The 22,860-nt window shown below is 40.7% G+C and overlaps 1 protein-coding gene and 1 long non-coding RNA gene across 4 annotated transcripts in view; one reads left to right on the top strand and one right to left on the bottom strand.

Annotated features, from left to right (window-relative positions):
- The window catches only part of celf2 (cugbp, Elav-like family member 2), a 229,030-nt gene that overhangs the window by 84,244 nt on the left and 121,926 nt on the right, over positions 1-22,860 (bottom strand). The window contains 1 exon segment of the mRNA XM_067581502.1: positions 12,747-12,943. Within this exon segment, the coding sequence (XP_067437603.1) occupies positions 12,747-12,943 (197 nt within the window).
- Positions 106-9,422, top strand: LOC137175684 (uncharacterized). 3 transcript variants are annotated; one of them, XR_010925672.1, is made up of 3 exons: positions 106-2,174; positions 8,049-8,200; positions 8,601-9,422. It is a non-coding gene; the product is annotated as an uncharacterized lncRNA (long non-coding RNA). The 3 variants fall into 3 exon arrangements; XR_010925674.1 differs by lacking the exon at positions 106-2,174 and adding an exon at positions 5,711-5,780; XR_010925673.1 differs by lacking the exon at positions 106-2,174 and adding an exon at positions 5,792-7,898.

Here is a 22,860-nt window from a genome sequence, read left to right as displayed (position 1 = left end):
ATTAACATTAATTAACTACAGCTGTGTAAATTTGCCAGCCAAAGTTGCCTTTATACCTGGTGAAATCATCAGTTATTGGCTTAAACTTTCATTTGCTACGGCTTAAGACGCAGCTGTTGTGGTTTTGAAAATTGCACTCTTTCAAATTGCGGTTTTGATATAAAAACGATAAATTGCTCAGCCTGGCTTTGAGTTATTTGCATGTTGGACAGAAAACATCACTTTATCAAATGGTAATCTTAATGTCTTGGCCTTTTAAAGGGGACATGTAGTGCTTTTTGTGATTTTCTGTTATTTATATACTGTTATAATGTCGGATTTCTATGTTAAACCTGATCAAAGTTAAAAAAAACTTGAGGTGAACGTGTAAAAATGAAGCCTGAAAGTCAAAAGCCAGGGCTTCATCTTGCTCTGAATGCTCCGTTTGCAATGTTACCCGCCCGTTCCATAGTCTTTGTTGCTAAGATTGTTGCTAAGGTTGCTACATGTGTTGTTCACGTTGTCCACTCGCATATTTCGGATTATATTCAGCCTCTAACACGTACGGATGTATTTGAGAAGTTTACGTTTCAAAAGAACAAGAAAAAGAAGTGAAATCTGACTACTGTTGTTTGTTTATGTAGCCTCTGGAGCTGATGAAAGTTTGCTAAGGAGCTAACCAATCAGAGCAGAGTGGGCTCATCAGGAGGCGGGCCTTAAAGAGACAGGAGCTAAAACGGCCTGTTGCAGACAGAGGCTGAACTTTAAATCGTGCAAAAATATTCCATTAGAGCCCTAGAATGAATATATAGACCTGCAAATGTGCATTATACGACCTAATGATATGTTAAAATATGTATTTAATCAGTTCAAGTTACACAAAGTTCAATTCTCTTTTGGTTTGTTTTTATTTTGACTGATTTCTAGGCAATGTTACGCACAGAGACACTCATGCAGGATACAGCCTGTTAATGAAGACATTAAACTTATTCTGTGCATGTGTGTGTGTTTGTGTGTGAATTTAAGTGTGTGTCTCAGCAGCTCATGTGGGCAGGCTGTATATTAAGATAAATGACACAGCGCGTCCCTTGCCAAAACAGAGACACACACACACACACACACACACACTGCAACAGACCCGCCATGGCGCTTAAGGTTGTGTTTTAGCAAAAGGACCATTTTCTGTTTACCCCTCTGGCTCTCTTTGTCTCATTCTCTCTTTATCTCTCCCTCCATCTCTATCTCTCTTTCAGCACAAAATGCCAAATTGCTCCATTTCTCACTCGCTCCCCTCCTCCCCTGCTCATCCACTCATCTGGTTATTAACTCCAAACACATTAAACCAACAGTGGTGCCACAATATTCCCCAGACTGCCCCAGTCAGCATAAACACACACACACACAAACACCCTAAATGCACACACCTGGGTCAAACTGCAAAATGGATCCTGCATGGCATACTACAGCGGCAGCATTTACTGCTTTAGGGCTGAAAACAACTGGGAACATCTGGGAACTTATTAAAGGAAACCAAGCTCAAATTATTTTCTATGATTGATCACGTTTTGGCTCCTAACTAACCTAAACAGGCTTGAAGAGATAATTTAAAAGTGTTTGCAATAGGGTTATTTGGAAGCTGATATGATACTTGGATTGATAACATTCTTTCTTGCCAAAATCATTTGGAAAACGACTTGTGTTTGCTCGAGGAATTTTATTCTTGTCAGGCTGAAGCAGCCTCTCAAACAGCACTGACCGTCATGTGACGCCAGATGATGACAATAATAAAACAGGAGGATTACACTGATCCGCAGATATCCACTTTCTGGTTTGACGTGCAAAACTGTATTCCAGCCAGACCTCCAAGCAAAACATTAAGTCTTGCACTGTAAAATGTGATTTGGCCTGTTTGTTATTCTAGCATTTTATTCCATTAAGTATAATAAAATATTACTGAAGTTGTTGTAATAACACGAAATTACAAGTTAATATCATCCAAACTACAAAATATGTTTTAACTTAATCTGTGTCCAACTAAATCAGTAATGCATGTAATGCTTGACCATCGAGGCAGTTTGGTGGGTGCGGGGATTAAAATCGCCTATGTTATCATGTTTCTGTGACTGTTGGCGGTCAGCAACATGCTTCTATCCTCAGACATTTAGCTGTCGTCGTTGCCTCATCCCGTTTTCAAGGTGAGTAATCGTGTAAGCGTGTCAAGTAAGTGTGAACACGTTTTTCTGGACTATAGTGTTCGCCAGAACATAGTTTTGGCTTTAGCTAAAATAACTTTAGCCAGAGAGCCCCTGCTTTGTTTTCCATGCCCAAACATTAGCCAACGAGCTAACATATCCATCTGTGATAACTTTATGGACTTCATGTCACTCAGACTAGCAAAAAGTATATTAAGAGTTATAATATCTCGTTAGCATTAGGTGACTTACACACCCAACCTTGATTGCTGTCAAGCTAACCTAGCTAATAAACATTTGCTGCTTGAGCTAAAGCTAGTGTTAGCTAGTTACCTTCTAATTGGTTGAGTAGCCACGTAGCGTCAGTCAGTGGTAAGTTTATGAGCTGTTTGATTGTAGTGGACATATTCAGTTCAGTCCAGATAAATTGACCCGGTGTGGTGAGCAACTTTACAGCGTGGCTGCTATCCTGGTTGTTGACTGTTTTTTACCCCACATTCACCTCAGCTCATCATTTCAAGGTACTGCTGCCATCTGCTATAAAGCATGTGAACATATTGAGGTGTGAGAGTTTCCTTACAATGATAAGTTAAATTAGTTTTCATTGGTCTGCCAGCATTAGGTAAACACCTGAACTCCGTTACTAACAAGCTAACGTTAGCTAGTTCCCCCACATGCTCTTTTGTTCTCCTTCTTTTCATAGGCACATAAGAAATGTGCTTGTTACATAAATTGTTTTTCTTGCCTTATCTTTGCTTAATTAATTGCACATACTCATTGCTTCTCATTTAAGTAGTTATGTAGGTGTAATTTTAGTTGGTGAGCTGGACGCCTACAGTTTATTCCAGTTAATTTACTGGTGTATAAGCATTTTTATGGCATGTCTCTCATTTGCCCCCGGCCACTGCTTACTGCTGCTACCCGCTTTAGAGCTTGTGAACACAGTGAGGTGTGAGGAGGAGGTGATAGTGGACATGGGGGCGGTGACGCGATATGGTCATCTTCACTACATGCACGCCAAGAAACAGCAGCGTGGGAAAAGTAAATCCTCCTAAGTGCTTTATCACTGTAATGGTTATGTGGAATTAAATGTCTCCTAGACAGATTTCTGAAATACAGCACCATTCTGACTTCTTGCAGTCAATATCATGAACTTTAAATTAGATGTGATGGTTACCATAATAAATCATTGTAATTATGCTGTACAGATACTGATGCTGGCATGGGGATACTGCAGCAGCCTCTGGAGTATTCCCACTGATATGATAACTTAGCTAACTGCATGCCCCTGCTGTAATCAAAATAACATCTTATTGAAATACATTACTGATATTCAAGAGAGAAACTATGTGCAGTGAAAGCAATATAATTACAACTGATATTTTCCTTCTTGTTTCAGGTCTGTGTAGCGAAAATAGCTTTTATTTTTTGAATGGAGTGAACTGGGAAGTTACCTTTTTGTCTATTTCTCACATTGCTTAATTCACTTTTATTACAATTGTGCTGTAGAATAATCATTGATATACAGGCTGTAGTGCCAAGGTAAATCTTGAGTAATAATATAGAGCTCTTGAGACTCACATGCAGGCGTTATTGATGAAATGTTCAGATATGCCACCAACAAGTTATGTCAATGAACCAATGGTTCCCAACCTAGGGGTAGCGACCCCATGGGGTTGTGGGGAGGGTGCTAAAATAGGTTTTTAAGACATTACAACAGTAGCCACAGACATTACTGTCCACTACCCTGCATGTACACAGACTGTGCACAACATTTCAGATCTAAAAAAATCCCTGCAGGTCCATTTGTGAGATCAAGGGGTCATAGAAGCTGGTTCAACCGGACTTGTTGGCTTTAAATTAAAATGCCCATTATGTGACTTTAATGAGGCAGTCGGCCTAAAGCAATATATTACTCATCTTGGTAAACATCTGAGGAATAGGGAAACCTGTCCTTTTAATCAGTGTCCTTGCAAATCAAACATGTTCTCTAGTTTTATGTCACATAAATGCAATTGTCACCCACATTCTACTTTAAAAGTCTTTAAGACAGAGCTTATTGTACAAGAAAGTGAAACTGAGGACTTGACAGAATGTGAAATAGCCGTTCAACTGCAATCAGATGTTACTGACAGTGATATCCGTGAGCCACTGGAGGATCATTCTGACAATGAAACAGAGCACCATGACACCACTGAAAACATTCAGGGAAATGCTTGAATCTTTACTTCTAGGAAAGCAAGAAGTTTTGCATGTTTCCAAATTATCCACTCAGGAAATAGTCGATGAATTTTAAGAAATTGGTTGTTTTGATTGGTGACTGGTTCAGCTGAACTACTGGAGCAACAACTAGAGATTGTTTTATTCCAAGAAGACAAAGTAGTTTTGGCCACTCTGCTTTTTCTGTCAAAGCATCTCAAGATTGGAACAACTTACTACGACACATAAGAAACCGCGCCAATTACCATTCATTCACCGCAATGTTAAGAGTCTGGTTCATTAGAAATCAAACTTGTGAACACTAGAACAGTGAGGTGTTTTTCGTGTTGTCTTACTTGTCATTATTATGCTTAGTGTAAGAGCTGCTCTTGTTTATCACAGGCTTTGTATGTAATATCCACACTTTACCAGTCCTGACATTGTGTGGTCGTGCTATGTGTTGATTGTTGTCATGCTATTGTTGATTTTGTGTGTCTTAAGAGCTGTCTTTCTTGTCTCTATGCAGCGCAGGTTTGTTTGTATCGGCATATTCTCACCGCTTTTTATTGTTGATTGTATCTTCAACACTTTTATTTGTAATATTTGTGCTTCCAACTTTTGCCTGCCCAGGAACAACAGATGAAAATTAGACTTTTTTGGCTAACTCTGGCATATTTTCAGAAATGTAATAAAAGTAATATAATAAATATAAATAAACAAGTATACAGTAAAAAAAGGTACTTTGGAAGCACTGTTGTAACACTGATGAAAACTCAATAACATTAGTAACAGACTCCTCACACAGCCTCAGTTCACTTTAGTCCATTTCAGAGAGCGGGTGTCTGGGATCAGAACAAAGAGAAATTTGGTGTCATGGGCCCAACTGAATATGTTTTAGATTTGCCATCAAAGAAAAACATTTGTTTATGTCCCAGTTCTAAAACTCTGCAAGGAGTGTTAAATAAGGGTGATATTATTGACAAAGTTTTAGAAGAAGCAAGCACAGGATCGAAACCTGGCCATTACAAGACCTCGTTTGACAGATCATATTTCAAGGAGAACCCACTTCTGTCAGGGGAAGATCAATGCATTTCTTTTACTCTCTATGTTGATGATTTTGAGGCCTGTAACCCTTTAGAAACCTCAAGACATATATAAAAATAATGTGTCTTATAAATAAATATATGAGCAAAATCATTTTACTTTTTTCCCTCCATAAAGTTAATGGTGGTAAAAGAAGTGTATGAGATGGATTCATAGGTTTAGTGTTGTGCAACTGCACCTAATTCAGTTTAAGTTGTGTTTGCATCACCTGGACTGGATCACCTGGACTGGATCACCTGGACTGGATCACCTGGCCACACCTCCCTTGCAGACACCCGTTAAACTCAAACAAAGAAGTAAAGTAAGGTAAGTTATAGGAATCCTTTCTTGTTCAATAATAATAAAAAGTTCATAAAATGGCCTTTACAGACTTAACATCCCAATTGCTGTCTGTATTTGATACGTTTTTTGCAAGTATTGCTAAAGGTTAGATTTTAAAAAATACCTAACTCATTTCTATGGAGCCCCAAAGTGTTTAATAATATTAAAACCCAACTCACTATTATGAAATGTTATCATTTCATTCATTTCATTATAGATTTTTTTTTTTATATTTCAAAGTGCCCTTTTTTAAAAGTCTGTTTCTATTAAATGCCATTCTTCTCAATCACATTTTAATTTCACAATGTCACTTTTCATGTCAGTGGAGTTGTCACCAGTCACTGCCTCCCCACTCATACTCACACTCATCCGGTCTCTTGCCCCTCAGCTTCTCTTACCTCAACAACCGCTACCAAATTTAGCCAGCTAGCTTCTGCCAAAGGAATTCTGAATCAACCTGCTAGCTGCTGCTGTTGCTGCTGCTGCAAATAACCACAGAGCACAGACACAATAACTAACCTCTTTTATTTAGATAAACAAGGCTGCGTATGCTACCTTCCTAGTCAGCTAATTAGCTAGTTGGCTTGTAAGCTTTAGTCACTACTCATTAGTGATATCTCCTCTTTTATTTGTACAGTTGTTTTTATCATAATGTCTTATATGTCTATATACATAACATGGTCTCAAGATTGTTCATTAAATTTCTTTTCCATTTTTAGTACACATCTACATAAATACACTGGCCAGGTGACACAGACTAGTATTCTGGTTCCATTGGAGTATTTCAGACAGCATAGTGGGACAAGGGTATATCCAGGTTTCAGAAACCAGGACATGATATTTAGATGCACAAATGAATAACCAGGACACTTCAAAGACCTGATCAGAATATAAATACTAGTGTTCATGTGAACACACACAATCACATTGTGAAATTATTTAACCCTCCTGTTGTCTTCCCGTCCACCATGCAACTTTTGTCCTCCCGGGTCAATTTTGACTTGGGAGGACAAAAGTCCACAGATGCTATAAATGTTAATAAAACACCCATTCAATGAAAGTAGTGATCATTATTTTTACTTGCAAAGTGTGTGGTATGGGACCATCCATGTGATTTTCAGGCAATTAGATGAAAGAAATCCATATTTCTGATATAAAAACATTTGAAAACGGGCCAAATTTGACCCGAGGACAACAGGAGGGTTAACATTGTGTCCTTTATTTTTCTTTTGGAGTGAGATACATCATCCTGAGTGAAGGTAACATTCGAAGACCAAACTGGGACTGGATGGAGACCTTGTGGTTCAGTATCAAGACCCTGTATTTGATAATGAACTGTGTATTTTTAGCAGCATATCAGAGCTTCCTAAAGATAAATCAACTTTGGAAATGTACATCGAGTCATACGACACAGACTCAACCGTAGATACGGCGAGCCTGTCACCATCATTCCCTTGATGATCCCCAGCGGTAGTCAAACTCGTCAGCTGCCTCAGCCATTTGTCATTCCTTCCTTTTTCTTTTGATGTTGAGATTAAACTGAAGCAGGGAAATGAGGCTTACTACAGAGATGGGAACCTTTTTGACGCATCAAAAGACATGAAATCAAACATCTTAGATAAGTTGGCAGAAGCCATATAAGTCCTCAACCCCTACCCAACATGTGAAGAGTATGATCGAGTGGCCCATCATCAACAAGCATCCTTGTCTGAAGGAACCGGGGTCTGTTAATGGATGGTGCTGTCAGATGTTCAGTTTAAAGTTTAAAATGGGCAACTTCCGACAGAAGCAGCGAGTGGCTGGATGCTCTGAGAGTAAACTTAAGTACCTCTGGTCCAACTGGATCAAAAAAAGTGAAGAGGTCCAAAAAGTTAGAGGTGAATTTAACGCCAGATTTTCCAGAAGGGAAAATACTTTAAAAAAATCTTGGACAGATCAGCCACGGTCATAGAGATGAAGAAAAGAAAAGCTGACTGGAAGCAAATTGGTGAAATAATGAATAACACATTCCCTTTACGGAAAAAAAAGACATTGCTGAAGACGAACCACTTGTGGCACAAGTCAAAGTCGAAGACGAGGCCAGCGTTGTTCTCTGAACGACAGGTAGTGTGTTGTTTTCTCAAATAGGCTTGAGATGACATTTGTTGTGTTTTCATAAACATGAAAATTGATTCAAAATGTCAATTTTTAAATGCTGATTAAAAGCATATTCTTAGTTTTATTCATTGGTTTTTGTTTCTCCCCATCCCTCAGACTGAAGCGGACTTTGCTCGCCTTACATCTGCTGACCTGACAGGTTCCCTCTTCGCTGTGCTCGACCAATACCTGGCGAGGTTCCCTGAGCTGCACGAAGCCAAAAGCGGCACATGAGGCCGACCGGAGTCAAAAGACGGCGTGATGGTGACGTAAGTGTTCGACTTTTTAGTCGTTCTTCCATGCTCTGTGTTGTTTTAGGAAAAAAAAGCACAGTAAAATGTGTGTTTGATTTGTATTAACGTTATGTTTAAAGTCATCCAGTCAGTTTTGGTCGGAAAAACTCGTTCAAATACAATGAAGACTGATATGTTTTGTAATTGGACATTTAGTATTTTAACTTTTCTAGAATCAGTAACAGGGGAGGTTGGATAACATATCCTGCTTGACAAATGTGCGGTCGAGCTTGACTGAATGGAGACTAGTCCAGTTTTATTTGTTTATATTCCTGTGATTACGTTTTGGTGGAATCTTGAGACAAAAAGCTGTCTTCAAGCAGAAAATGCTCCATAAACAATAACTGGTATTGGTTATTTTTGTTTTTCTGACCAGTGTTCCACAAACAGGAAGATGACACCTCTTCTCTTGGGCCTTCTTCATCTTCTCAAAGAAGATCCCTCATGTTTCTTCAAGACTGTGGTGTAGTGATGTGCGGGTCAGGGGGTTTTTAATACCCACCTGACCCGTTTATGAGGGCCCTGTGCATTTTTTTTATCTTTGATGTCCTGTTATTAATCATTAATTTATTCAAAAGTGTCCCTGTCTTGTCCATATTTGAATACATTCCAACAATCAGGACATCCTTGAAAGAAATCATTTAGACACCTTCAGATTGAAGCTATTGGAACAACTTTGGGTCAATCAGCAGAAATTGAAAAATTGACCAGATGTGCAGATGTATATCAGGTCTGAAAACAATCTTCAGACTTGAAGGTCGGACTTTAGCCACAAAGATAAACCAACATTCAGACAAACAAGATCTCAATGATGACAAGATAATCATAATTTTGACAAAATAATCCTACTTTAATGAGGCTGAGTGTCGTCTAAATGTGTTTTCAGGCCCTTATATCGCCGTAAAATATGTATAAGTTCTACATTTCTTTTAGAAGATCTTCTAGCGATCTTGTACTTGCCAATGTTTCGCTGTCAATTAATGTTTTCCTCCTTTTGTTGTCGATGTTCTGTTTTTATTTGGGACTAGCTGTAGCTGACGTGTCAGCTAATGAGGATCCAAATAAACGAGGAAGCAGAGAAGTTGTTGGAGTTGTAAAAGAGCTTGTAGCTGCAGCCGTGGAAGTTTTTCCTACATCTCACTAGGGACTAACAAACTCATTTAAATCCAAACTGCTATTTTACGAAAACGTGAAGAAACCCCCCCCCCTCCCCCCCTCAAAAAAAAACAACTCAACACTTCTAGGTCGCCACCGGGGCATCAGAGTGGACTCATTTGCCACAAATGGCCCGAGATCCTTTTCAAACAATACCGTCACTAATTTAAAATAAACACACCTAGGGCAGAGAGGGGCCACGGTTTCCCTGACACCGGTGAAATTACCATCGGCTCCGACGCAACAGCGAAACAGGCGAGGGGGCCATTGCGGCTCCCTCGAGTCGAGTGGGTGCAGATAAGGCTAGGCGGCTCCCTTAACTATGAGAAAACAACAACAGTGCTCAAAGCCTCCGAATAACAAGACCAGTAAGAGCCCAATCAAATGCAACATTTCCTCTTAAAACACTCCACCTCACAGCACAGAAAGGGAGAACGAAAAAAAAAAAAAAGGAGGCATATAGAGAGAGATTGTCATTCAGAGAAGAAAAAATAGACGGCACGGTAGGTGGTTGTGTGTGTGTTTTTTTTTTTATCCCTGATAGAAGTGGCAGTGAGTGATACTCTTGACTCATCAACCATAAAAACAACTCATTTCAAGGGTAGTGAAGATGGAGCAGGAGATTTGATGGAGCTGAAGGACAGGAGGAGTAACTTTGGCCTTTTTTTTTTTTTTTTTTTTTTTTGCCTGCTTCCTCAGAGGTAGCAGAGAGAGGAGAAAAGAAGAAGAGGAGGAGGAGGAGGAGACTGGTGGGAAAAAGGAGTCATCTCAAGGCTAAGAACACACAAACACAAAGCGCATGACAAGTGTGTTGCTGTGCATAAAAAAAAAAAAAAAAAAAAAGAGTTGATTCGGGTCTTGGCAGAACACTTTCTCCAGGCTCTCATGAGCTCATATGACTCAGTAGGAAAGAGAGAAAGCCAGAAAGAAAAACACAGAGAGAGAGAAACTAAAAACAGAAGCAGAGACAGAGAGTGAAGGAGCATTGAGGTGTAGAGGTGAAGGACGTCACACCTTTCATCCACTGAAAAAATTAAATTCATTGATGTTGATTACATGTCGTAGTTTATAATTTGTGTCACCTCATCTGCCTCTCATCTCTCTCCAAAAAAACCCTTTTAGTTTAATGGGAAATTATGCAAAAAAATATAAAAAATAAATAAAAGAAAAGCAAATTTAGATTGATATTACAGTAAAGTTGGTTCATTCATTGCAAAAAAGCAGGAAAGTTGAAAGTGAGAAGACGTATATTGCATTTTTCTACCACTCATGTCTCCTAAAAATGCAAATATGTTTTGTAGGAAACATAAAATAACCCAGATTATAATTGTATCAACATAATGAGAAAAAGTTCATGCTAACGTCCCTGTGTGCACAAAACACCAAAACTCCTATGCTGAAATATTACTAACTGTCTCCAAATTGTATAAATAATAGCTTAAAGGTCTTTAAAATTATAAAAAGAGCCTTTACAAGATTAGTTAATAATGTGAAATCTGCCTTAGTTTATGTTGTATTTTATAGGTGCAAATTCCCTAAAAAAAAAAAATTACAATTAATCAAACTACCGAAACCAACTGACATGCATCCCCTGAGGGTCTGGTTAGACTGGAACATACTGTTTTCTGCCAAAGTAAAAGGTTCATGCACACAGCTGTAGTGTGTTGTGTTTGTAACATATCATTTTATTTGTTTTCTCTTACAATATGTGCTCCTTGCAGCAAGTTTAACTAAAACCCACATCAATCCCTAACCTTAAAGGGGACATATCATACTGTTTATGATTTTTATACTGTTATAATGTCAGACCTTTATGTTAATGCTCCCCCAGCCTGCTCTGAATGCTTCGTTTTGCAAAGTTAAAGTAATAAGGAGTTTTTTTTTTAACTGTAAATCATGCAAAGATATTCCAGGTTATTTCTAGAATATAAATATAGACCTGGAAACGTGCATGATACACAGATTGAACTCCTTCCTACCACTTCTGCACAGTTCTCTGAGCGTAAACCAGGCTGCAATAGTGTGTCTGCCAAAACCTGTTTTGTTGGAGACAGGGTTTAAGAGTCTTTGTGGATTTAGCTGCTACCCCAGAACATCACTGGTTGCATTTATTTTTTTTTTGTTTCATGAAATGTACGATGAGGATCAAGTCGCCCAAAATCTGATCAATCCTTAATTCAATTCAATTTTTTCTGGCAGACGAATGTTAAATCGCTCGCTTCGTCCCCACTGATTCACATTTTGTTTCGAGTGAAACTTCTCTTGAAATTTGCTTTACGGTTGGATGGAAGCGCCACGTCTCCCTTCCTGTCGTCCTCTCTTTTTCTCTCTCTCTCTCTTTACTTTTCCTCCCACTCTCCATGTCTCATCAGGAGTGTCATCAGCCCCCACTCCGGCTGATGCCTGTTAATATGGCAGTACTATTGTCTGCCCGTTCGTTGCTGCTGTCTCTATTGTTTGCTCTCACACTTGACGAATTCATCAAAGGAAAAAAAAAAAAAAAAGAAAGGGAATGGGAGAAAATAGCTGAAAATCATGCAGTTTCGCACAATTGACTGTGTAAGTCTGGCGAGGCGAGTCTTTGTCTTCAAATGGTGCACGAAATGTGTGTTTGCTCGTGTGATGTTTCACATTTATCATTTGTTCTGCTATTAACTAGGTGGGATGGCCCACTCAGCCACTGCTGTGTGTCTCTGTATGTGTATAAGTGTGTATATAGTATGTGTTTACACTTTCTCTATGTGTGTCTGTGGGCTTGTATATGTGTATCTGTCTTATGTGATTGTTTATCTATATTTTAATGTGTCCATGTCAACCGTATGTCAAGACAACAACACAGCAGCAAAAAACTCCACTGAAAAAATATTCCCACATTCATAGTTTACAAGATTTTTATGCTTTCAGATCAAAGAACGGAAAGAAAGAAAGAAAAAAGGAAAGTATGGAGGAAAGAAATAAACAAGGAATCAATAAATATGGAAAGAAAAGATATGATATAAGATATGAGGAAGGAAAATACAGGAAAAGGAACGATGGAAAGAAAGGAAGGAAAGAGGAAATGAATTAGAAACGGAAAGAAACAGATGAGAGCAAAAAGAAGGGAGGAAAAGAAAGGACAAGAAAATAAGGGAGTTAATAGAAGGGAAAAGGGAAAGAAAAACAGAGGGAAGGAAAATCATAATGTGCAACTGCAAAATCTGGTCCTACAAAGTAACTCCAACAGCCATCAGATGAATGTAATCAAGTAAAAAGAACAACACTTCCCTTTGAGATGCAGCGGAGTGAAAGAAAAACCAATCAGTACATGCATAACTGTGTCCTGTGTGTGTGTGTGTGTGTGTGTGTGTGTATGTGTGTGTTTTAGCACCTTTGCTCTGTGGAGGGTTCTGGCTGCGATCCCGGAGGATGTTGATCTGATAGACGGCTCCGTACGGCTCAAACAGCTCCTTCAGCTCCTTCTCTGACCAGGAGCGCGGGATCTGGCCCACAAACATCTTGATGGCGTCCGGGTCTGGCTGGTCCGAATGCTCCAACGCCCCATTCATCTTCCCGGCCGTGCCGTTACTGTTGGAGAGAGAGAACATAGAACATTAAGAACTTAGAAGTTTGATCTTATCTTCCTAGAGATTGGGCTGATTGATATAAGCCTTTATATCCTATATGGATACCCTAACCCTAACACCCTAACCCTTACCGTAACGCCCTAACCCTAACCCTAACCCTACCCCTAACGCCCTAACCCTTACCCTAACACCCTAACCCTTACCCTAACCCTAATGCCCTAACCCTTACCCTAACCCTAACGCCCTAACCCTTACCCTAACCCTAATGCCCTAACCCTACCCTACCCCTAATGCCCTAACCCTTACCCTAACCCTAACGCCCTAACCGTAACCCTACCCCTAACCCTAACGCCCTAACCCTAACCCTACCCCTAATGCCCTAACCCTTACCCTAACCCTAACGCCCTAACCCTTACCCTAACCCTACCCCTAACGCCCTAACCCTAACCCTACCCCTAACGCCCTAACCCTACCCCTAATGCCCTAACCCTTACCCTAACCCTACCCCTAACGCCCTAACCCTTACCCTAACCCTACCCCTAACGCCCTAACCCTAACCCTAACGCCCTAACCCTACCCCTAACGCCCTAACCCTTACCCTAACCCTACCCCTAACGCCCTAACCCTAACCCTAACCCTAACGCCCTAACCCTACCCCTAATGCCCTAACCCTAACCCTACCCCTAACGCCCTAACCCTTACCCTAACCCTAACGCCCTAACCCCTTACCCTAACCCTACCCCTAACGCCCTAACTCTTACCCTAACCCTAACCCTAACACCCTAACCCTAACAGCCTAACCCTAACCCTAACGCCCTAACCCTAACCCTACCCCTAACGCCCTAACCCTTACCCTAACCCTACCCCTAACGCCCTAACCCTTACCCTAACCCTACCCCTAACGCCCTAACCCTAACCCTAACTTAAACTACATACAGCCGAGCAAATTTCACCTCATAAGGCAAAAAACGATAATCTTGTTCATTTTTTTAAGTGTCAAAATCAATGATCTAATACCTTTGTGATACTGATTTGCTACACAAAGCGCCTGCATGTTTTCAAATGTTCAATTTGAACTTAAAAGTTTCAAGTGTTTATCTGCACAAGGTGAAATCAAACAAAGGACATAGAAAGTATCATGAAATGCATTGAAGCTTTTGCTGCACTGTGAAAATCTCTCCACAATGTCAAATCTTCAGCGCCTACGAAAAAAAAAACAGATTTGGTTTTCAGCTTTGGGACAATGCATCAGGTTTTTTAAAATAGTTTTAACGACCTTTAAAAGAAGAAGAAATGTCTGAACTCATGAAGGATCACTGACTGAATTCCTTCGGTTTATCTGAAAATGTTTTATTTTCACTGGATAGAGACAATTTGTGTGTATAGAGAGGGAAGAAAAAGCCCAAAATGGACTTCTTCATCACTTCTCCACAGTAACAGGAACCAATATTCACAGAAAATACAGGTAAACAAATAGCATAAGTTAAAAAGTTGAGTAAGCTGAAATAACACTTTTTGAAAAAGCGTTTCATACATTCAGACTTGTAAATCTTATTTAAATGTGATCTAGTCCCAACAATGCCCTTTACGGTATTATCATTCTAAACAAAGTGAAAAAAGACCATCACGGGGAAACTGAAACTCAGTGAGCGCCACACTAATAAAATTCCCCCAGCTGCCTCCTTACAGCAGAGTGAGACGGCTCTCGATTCAGCTTTTACAGACTCATATCCCTAAAGCTGTCAATTTGAGATATACTGCCCCGACACATTGGCAAACTGACACATCACTCTGACCCTAAACGTGGATTTTTTGATAGTGAAGATGCAGTGACAGATCTGTTCAGGATGCTGCTAAATCCAAACTGAAGTATTGAGCTGAACAGAGATTTGATTCCTGGTATTTCACACACACACACAACATACAGACCGAACACTTTTAGGAGAGTGACTTTTTTTTGATCTGCTGTTGTACGAGCCGCGGCGAGGAGCGGAGACACTTTTATGAATGTATAGGCTGCATGTGTGAATGTTGGAGCATGTTTGTATGCATGAATGAACGCTGGATAAGCAGCGTGTTAATGTGAGTGTGTGTGTGTGTGTGTGTGTGTGTGAGGGATTAGGCTGCAGAACCCGAGTACAGTAAACCTCCCGGCCCTCTAACAGGACACAGATGCTTACACGCCGATCATTCTGGTTATATTTCCACATCTGGAATGCATATGAAATGGAGGTGAAATGCTTTCACCCCTTTCACCGCTAAGCTACAACACTTATCTTCACAAAACACACTCGTCTGTCCGCGCGTTTGGAATGCTAAGTCGAGCTACGGCGTCTTTTTTTTTTTTTTTTTCTTCTTCTTCAGACGAATAAAGGCAAGCAAACGCTTTTAACAGCGAGGCCCGACGGAGATGAGAACGCCACCCGAGTACACACACACACACACACACACACACATATGCACACTCACAGCAAAGTATGACTGTGTTTTGAGGACAGTCGTACGCCGCATGGCTAAAAACACACACACACACAAACACACACATCACAGCCATCAAGGCCTGTGGTCTATTTAAGATGGCTGAAAACCAATTTAATGAAAGCAAAGTCAATGGCTGTGCTGTTTTATTGCTCTACTTTCCCTTTTGTTATTCTCGGCAGGAGAGAGAAAGAGCATTATCTTAAGAGGCAAAAACAAAACAAAGCCAAATCCCGAGCTTGGTTAGCTGACAACACTAATACCATCCTATAAAGCTCAGCAAGAGAGGAAAAAGAAAGGAGAAGGGAGAGAGAGGGAAAGAGAGATATGGAGAGAGACTGGAAGGGAGAGGGAAAAAAAAAACATCCAGACCTTTGAACACGAGCCATCCATCTTTTGCAGAAAGAGCCAAGGCGCTCGGCAGAAACGCCCAATTCTTTAAAGGACTTAAAGGACATGTCAAATAAAACGGCCGAGCTGTAGAAAGAGTCAATGAGCCAAACCGGTGCTAACAGTCCTCGGGGGCAACAAACGCTCCCTCGCTAAGCTGTCGTCCGACAAATCGTGGGGGAACCTGGCGCTGAGGGAGCCCCCCGAGGGTGGCGGCAGACCCCGGGTGCGATGGGGGGGTGGGGGAGGGAGGTTGGGTTGGGAGGTGAGGAATAAGGGAGAGAGAAAGGGAAGGAGGGCGGCAGAGGTGAGGAGTTACGGATGAGCCTCTACGGTCGCTGGGTTCAGACTGTAGCACATCCAGCCCTTCGCCCTCTGACATACACACACACACACTCGGAGTTGATGTGTGTGTGTGTGTGTGCAAGCAAATTTGCAGAAAGAGGGAGAATAGCTGGAGACAATCTCTCATTGTTGGCTGTTTATGTGAGGCCTGTGAGGATTGAGCGAGTCCACGGGGGAGACGATACAATAGCCGGTGTCAGAGGAGCGCCTCCCTCCCTCCTCCAGGACACTGTCCACCCCTGTACTCCCTCCACCATTCCCTCCGCCTGCTAAGACAATGAATAGCTTCACACTCGCAGCCCATAAGGCGTACGAACGCTTACAGAGCCGTCTTGTGTATGACTGCATTGCTCCGTCTTCCCCCCCCCCCCCACCCCGAGGTGGGTTGCAAGTAGGTGACTCTCCTCGCTACAAAGGAATGAGCGCCTCTTCCATCGCCCCTGTGGCCAAGACTGACAAGGTGTTATTGCAAGCAGACAGAGCTTTAGGGGTGTGTGTGCATAGATGTTTGTGCGAGTGTGTGAAGCTCAGCAGGAGAGTGTCCTGGGGCTCGGATTAAGTCGTTGAGTGGATCCACTCCTGCCATAGCCCTCTCCATCTCCCTCCCTCTTTCCCCTCTTCTTCCTCTTCTTTTCTCACTCTCCCTCTCAATTTGAGCCAATTGTTTGCCATAATGGCTTAACTATTGCTTCCATCACTCTAGTCTCCCTGCAGCAGAGGGCCGTGACTGAGGGCTTATCTACACTAAGTGTGTGTATATATATGTGTGTGTGTGTGTGTGTGTGTGTGTGTGTGTGCTCAGCCAGACTACAAAAAAAAGTGTCTGGATAGATCTTTGAAGCAGCTGCTGAGGGCTGTTATTCCCTCACCTACCACTCACATTAGACAGCAGGCTTGTTCATCCAAACCACAGCTGCACGATATTGACCATAAAACCCTTACGATGATGCTGCTTTATTTATTCATTCATCATCTTAATTTCACATTCACAGCTCTTCAGAACCTTCCCTCTATTAAAAGGAATAGTTTTGGCAAATTCGCTTGTTTGCTTTCTCTCCGTGAGTGATCAATAGAGGATCAATATCTTTGTCTTATGTCTGTCAGAGACTAGAGACATGGGAGGAAACAGAAAGCTTCTGTCCAAAGTAAAAAAAAAAGAGCCTTCAAACGCCTCGAAAGCTGACTTTTTTGCAGTGTATCTTGTTTGTTTGACCCATAAATGAACAGAAATGTAAAAACTAAAATTTGGTGTTTAATAAGGAGTTCCATGTTGGAGCTATTTCTCGATGAAGAAGAGTGAAGACCTGGTTACATGTACTGTAGCAACCTAGTAACTACAAAAATACATGTAGCAGATCCTTGACCCCTGACCTCATGCTAGAAACCACTGCTTTTGAGCTGACAGTGAGGAGCACCATTATCAAAAAGCACCATTATTAAAAAGCACAGCTGTGGAGACTCAAGTTATTTAGACATCTAGTGGCGTCACTTTCGGTTTCAGCACAAAAAAAAAGTAGAAAAACTGACAAAAGATTCAATAGAAACTGAAAAGGAAGCACACCACTTACTTATTATCATCTTATATAGTTGGTATGTGTTAGTAAATAGTTGCTTATCTACACATCCAGTAGACAAGGAGCAACACTGGGAATCCAAATAATCTTTATATTAGAATATTTACACTCCTTTTCGGCTCTGGTTTGGTCTCCACCGACTCCTGAGTGAAATATTTGGCGCAAAACTACAACCTGAAAGACACTAAAAAGCTTTAAAGCTGAGTTGAACTACACATGGTGGTAATTCGGACACCTTTCCCATCACATGTATCATCATTTGATCTGTTGTCAATATAAAATATTGAAAAGTGCAGCTTTAATTGCATGTAAACACACTGTTTGTGTGCTAGTCAGTCAGTCAGTCACTGCTCTGGCCGAGCAAAAAAAAAACAACAAAAAACTGTCTTTTACATTTAGAAGGAACGCTTCCGGAGATGAATAGCAAGCGGAGACAGAGATGAGCTACCTGGACTAGCTATCCCCCCTCTGTTTGCCTTGTTCACAGCTGGAGTCCAACAGGCAGCCAGGATGTGGTACAAACAGACAGTGGGAAAGAGACAGAGAGGACGAGCGAGATAGCCGAGAATGGGAATAAAAGCGAGAGAGTGTGCGAGTGTGTGCAGGAGACGGATGCAGATGAGCCAGGTCCAGGAGTAAGCACATCTCAGAGCTCAGCATGGGCTCTCTCAGAAACCAGGCACACACACACACATATCACACATGCATACACACACACACATATCACACATGCATACACACACACACACACATATCACACATGCATATACACACACACAGGCTACAGTTCAGGCTGGCTGCGCTGATCCTCCTGCTGTTTTTCCCTTCTGTTTCTGCTCTAAAACACACATCCTCTCTGACTCCCTTAACCCCTCAATCGCAGCGCACACACACACACATCACAAAATACACCTCACACTCACACACACACACACACACACACACACACACTCCAGTGGGTTCGTGGAAGGGCCGAGCTGTCACACACTTCTTCTCATTGGCAGCGTGTTTGCAGGGTGTGTAACGGTCCCACAGGGGAACTAATCTTGTTGACAAGCAGAGTGAGAAACATCAGTTCCCCCCCGAGGGAGCGGGGCGACCAAGGTCAGCTAAACACACACACACACACACACACACACACAGATACCTAGACACACACACACACACACACATGTACTGACATGTTAACACAGGCACATACAGACCTGGACAGTCACATCTCCTCACACGTACACACCTTGACAGACTCTTACGTAACGCAAAGAGAAAGATACTACAAAATGTGGAGGATGCTGAAACAGAAGAAACATGCAGTGGTTCCCAACTCGTGGTTCAGGACCCCACAATGGGTCTAGAGATGAATCTAAGAGGTTATGAGATAATTATTGGGGTTTGAAATGAAAAAAACAAATCATGCTGCACAAAATTTGACCAATTTTTGGTCTTTTTTTGTGAAATACTAGATAATTTTACCTCTTCAAGCCTCTAAAAATAATCTAATCTGAGAAGGTAATATCAGTTCCCCAAAGGATATATCGCTTTGTATTTAAGGGTCACAGGCATAAAAAGCTAGTTTTATTTCATTTATTATTGTATTTCTTCCTTTGAGGAATAATTCGCAGCATATTTTCCTACATTTCTCTCTTTATAATCTATCACAGGTCATCACACAGCTTGTCCAAGTCTGTTTTATAAGTGAGACCGCTATTGTTAGAAAGAAGAAATGATGACATATTTTAATGAGAAGTCTCAGAAAACAAAAAAAAAAGCAACTACAACCCCAAACGGTGCTAATAAACACACTCATACGCCACACCTGTGCTCAGACACACATGCACGAAAGACACAATCAAGAAACACACACATTTCATTTTTACAGGCCTGCATATTTACTGGCTCTGTATCAAAATGTAAATGAGATTAGCAATTTCACCACAACACACCATAAGAGGCATGCTTTTTTTTTTTTTTTTTCTTTTTCTCCTGAATCCCACTCTGTAACTGATTCTGTCATCGGCGGTGCGAGGCGGATTAGTGACTCAAACTAAATGACTGGCGTACTGTATCGACTGATTTACTTGGAACGCTTTTAGGTTTTTCTGTAACTGACTTACACTGAGGTAAACTGGCTCCCGGGGGGGGGACCTGTTCCAGCCAAACGAGGGAGTGTGATATTGCTTGTGATTCACTTGAACTTTACAATAAGCAATATTCCGCCCACCTTGGGTACAGGACTAGGATAACAGCCAGCGTTACATACTGTATACAACACGTTTCATATATTTCATTATCGATATTTCTCTGCTGTAGAAAGCAGGCAGGGCAGCTTTGATGGAGCTAGCATCTAAGAATAACTGTGACCAGCTGAAAGAATTGGGTCTATGTGAGACTGTATGATTGCCTCTGTGTGTGTGTATATATGTGTGTGTGTGTGTGTACGAATTTGTGGTTGCCATGGAGACGTGGCAGTACATGCGTCGCAGGGAAACGATCAGATAAATGTCACAGTAGCTAATGAAGCTGCACCGGTGCCCCGACGCTCAGCTAGCTCTGCGCTAACGAGCTACCGCACGCCGCCGCCCGCTAATGAGAGGAGACACACGCGCACCTACACGCTTGGAAAGAACACACACACATACACACACACACACACATATATATATATATATATATATATATAAATATAGGCTTACACACAATGTGAGGAAAACACAGTGATGCACGACACACATAGATACAGATGACTACTCGTTTCTCATGTCTCATATTTCCCTGCATGTATAAAACACTGTGTCCTCGGATATAAAGTCGCCTTGTTAGATAGATACTGCTTGTGCATGTGATGTAGTGTCTGTGGCAAATAAAGCTGTCTCGATATGGATATTTGAATTGTTCTGAAAAAATAAACGACAATATGAAATCTCCTGCTGTCTCCTGAACGAAAATGCTCAAATTGCAGTGCTATTTAATAGATGAGCTTGAGCTTTATAAATGAAAATTGCCTGTTTTATTAGGCCAAAGCTTGGAAATTATTCTTTGTCATTAGCTATTAGTGTTTTTATTTGTCGACCTATTATAGAGATTCAGTCTGGGAAGTTCTCTGTATCATTTAAAGGAAGAAAACTACTGTATAAGAGGTGCTGCACAGTATATTCTCTGTAAATAAGGCAGCTTTTTACACTCTTAACTGTAGTTAAAATGAACTGGCATCTCAACAGAAAGGTCAACAGCTTTTTTAATGATGCGCAGCGACTAATGTTTTGACATAAAACATCGCCATAACAGTATAAATCTTTAGAAACGGTTGGAGCTCAGCAAAACATTCAGGAAGCACACTTGTCATTTTTTTAGCCGGCGCCAATTCAAGGGTTAAAATAACAAGTTAAAAAAAAACAACATGACTAATGTCATTTCAACCGCTGCCTAAAGGTCAGAAAGAAAGTTTCAGTTAAAGCTTTTTCACAATTTCAGTTACATAAGAGATATTCAGCAGCTCATTTGCATTCCCCTCCCTTCTTCTTCTTCTCTTCACTTGCTCCACTTCCCTGTAAGCATATTCCAAGCAGTCCTCATCACAAGAGGACCTTGTTTACTGTATACTTCAGTGGATTATGTCCTCTTGGAGACAGAAACATTTGGAATTAAACCCAGGTGAGAATCATCTTAAACAGATCTGCTCTATTCATGTGTTCTTCAGTGAAAAAACACTAAAAACAAGAAGCAGTGAGCCTTACAGTAAAAAATAACTGCACAGAAGAGAGAAGCTCAAAAGAAGGACCCTCACACTTATGCTGAAAACTGGTATTTGAAAAAAAAAACACCCTCTATTGCATCTCCATTCAAGCTGAAGGTTTTCCTTAACTACATTTGAAAATGCTTCACTGTTCATAAAGAAACAGCGTGTTTTTTTTTGATGAATGAGGTTCTTTCAAAGCGAGTACAAATCTTACTGCACACCGTTTGCATGTGTGTTAGTTATTAAAGTTGCAAAAAAAAAAGAAAAAGAAACTTGAACTGCATACCCTCCTCCTCATAAACACGCAGGCTTGCATTTCATGTACTCCTGAGAGCCTTGAGAAACAGCGAGGTGAAGAACGCTGTCACATGCGGGGGAGGGGATCCGCTCTTCTAGTACAGATGAACTATGAACTGAGAGAGGTGCTACAACTAGCTGCACTCTGCACAACTAAAACCCCCTTTGGACTGACAACCTTTTGATCCAAAGAAACACTTGGAATACAGTAAAATTAAAGCACCAGTACTAGTGTTTGTGCAAACTTTAGCTCACTTTACACTTTCAACTGCATGCTGTACAGATATATCTGGATCTAAATATATCTGGATGTGTTTTTCTGCAATGCAAAGCAGCCACTGGTTCCCACTTATTTGCTTATGACATTAAAATAAATCAAATTTTACAAATATTAATGCAAATTTAATGTTCATTGTGATGGTTTAAACAACTCCAGCAAGAGTCTGCTGCTAGAGATGTCATGATTAGTCGATCTGCAACAATTTTAATAACTGATGAATTGTTTAGGGATGTGCAGAGATCCCAGTATTTGTATTTGTATCTGTATTTGTTGAGGCAGCAAAATTATTTGTATCTGTATTTGTATTTGAATAAAAGTGGAAAGAGTGGCTTAAACAATCCTGTTTTTGTTTTTATCACACAAAATTAAAGTGTTACAATAAGTGTTCATGAATAAACTACCTTACGAGGGAGGTACTCACATCAGGTCTTGAACCGGAGTTTACTCATCACCTCATTGCAGACAGACCTCTACTTATTTATACACCGATAACACAGAGACAGCACACCGTGTACCATGTAGGGAGGAACTTCAAAGGCGATTATTGCTTTGCACTTTTCATTTATTGCCTATTTTTTTTACAACCTAACTTTGTGGAAAGGAGAAGAGAGGAACAACAGATTATGGAGAGTCCCTTGGGAGCAATTTGCTTGTATCAGTAGCTCAGCTTTATCTCTGGGGAACACCCCCAACAAATAACTTTTTAAATATTTGTATGAAACAAATATTCGTATAAAACCCACTATTTGTGCTTTGCCGAATAATGTATTTGTATTCAGGCACACCCCTAGAATTGTTTACATTATGTTTCAAGAGAA

The sequence above is a fragment of the Thunnus thynnus genome, chromosome 23 (assembly GCF_963924715.1).
Source record: "Thunnus thynnus chromosome 23, fThuThy2.1, whole genome shotgun sequence".
NCBI classification, from domain to species: Eukaryota; Metazoa; Chordata; class Actinopteri; order Scombriformes; family Scombridae; genus Thunnus; species Thunnus thynnus.
The sequence above is the reverse complement of the archived record's forward strand: the minus strand, read 5'-3'. Positions and strand labels throughout refer to the sequence as shown.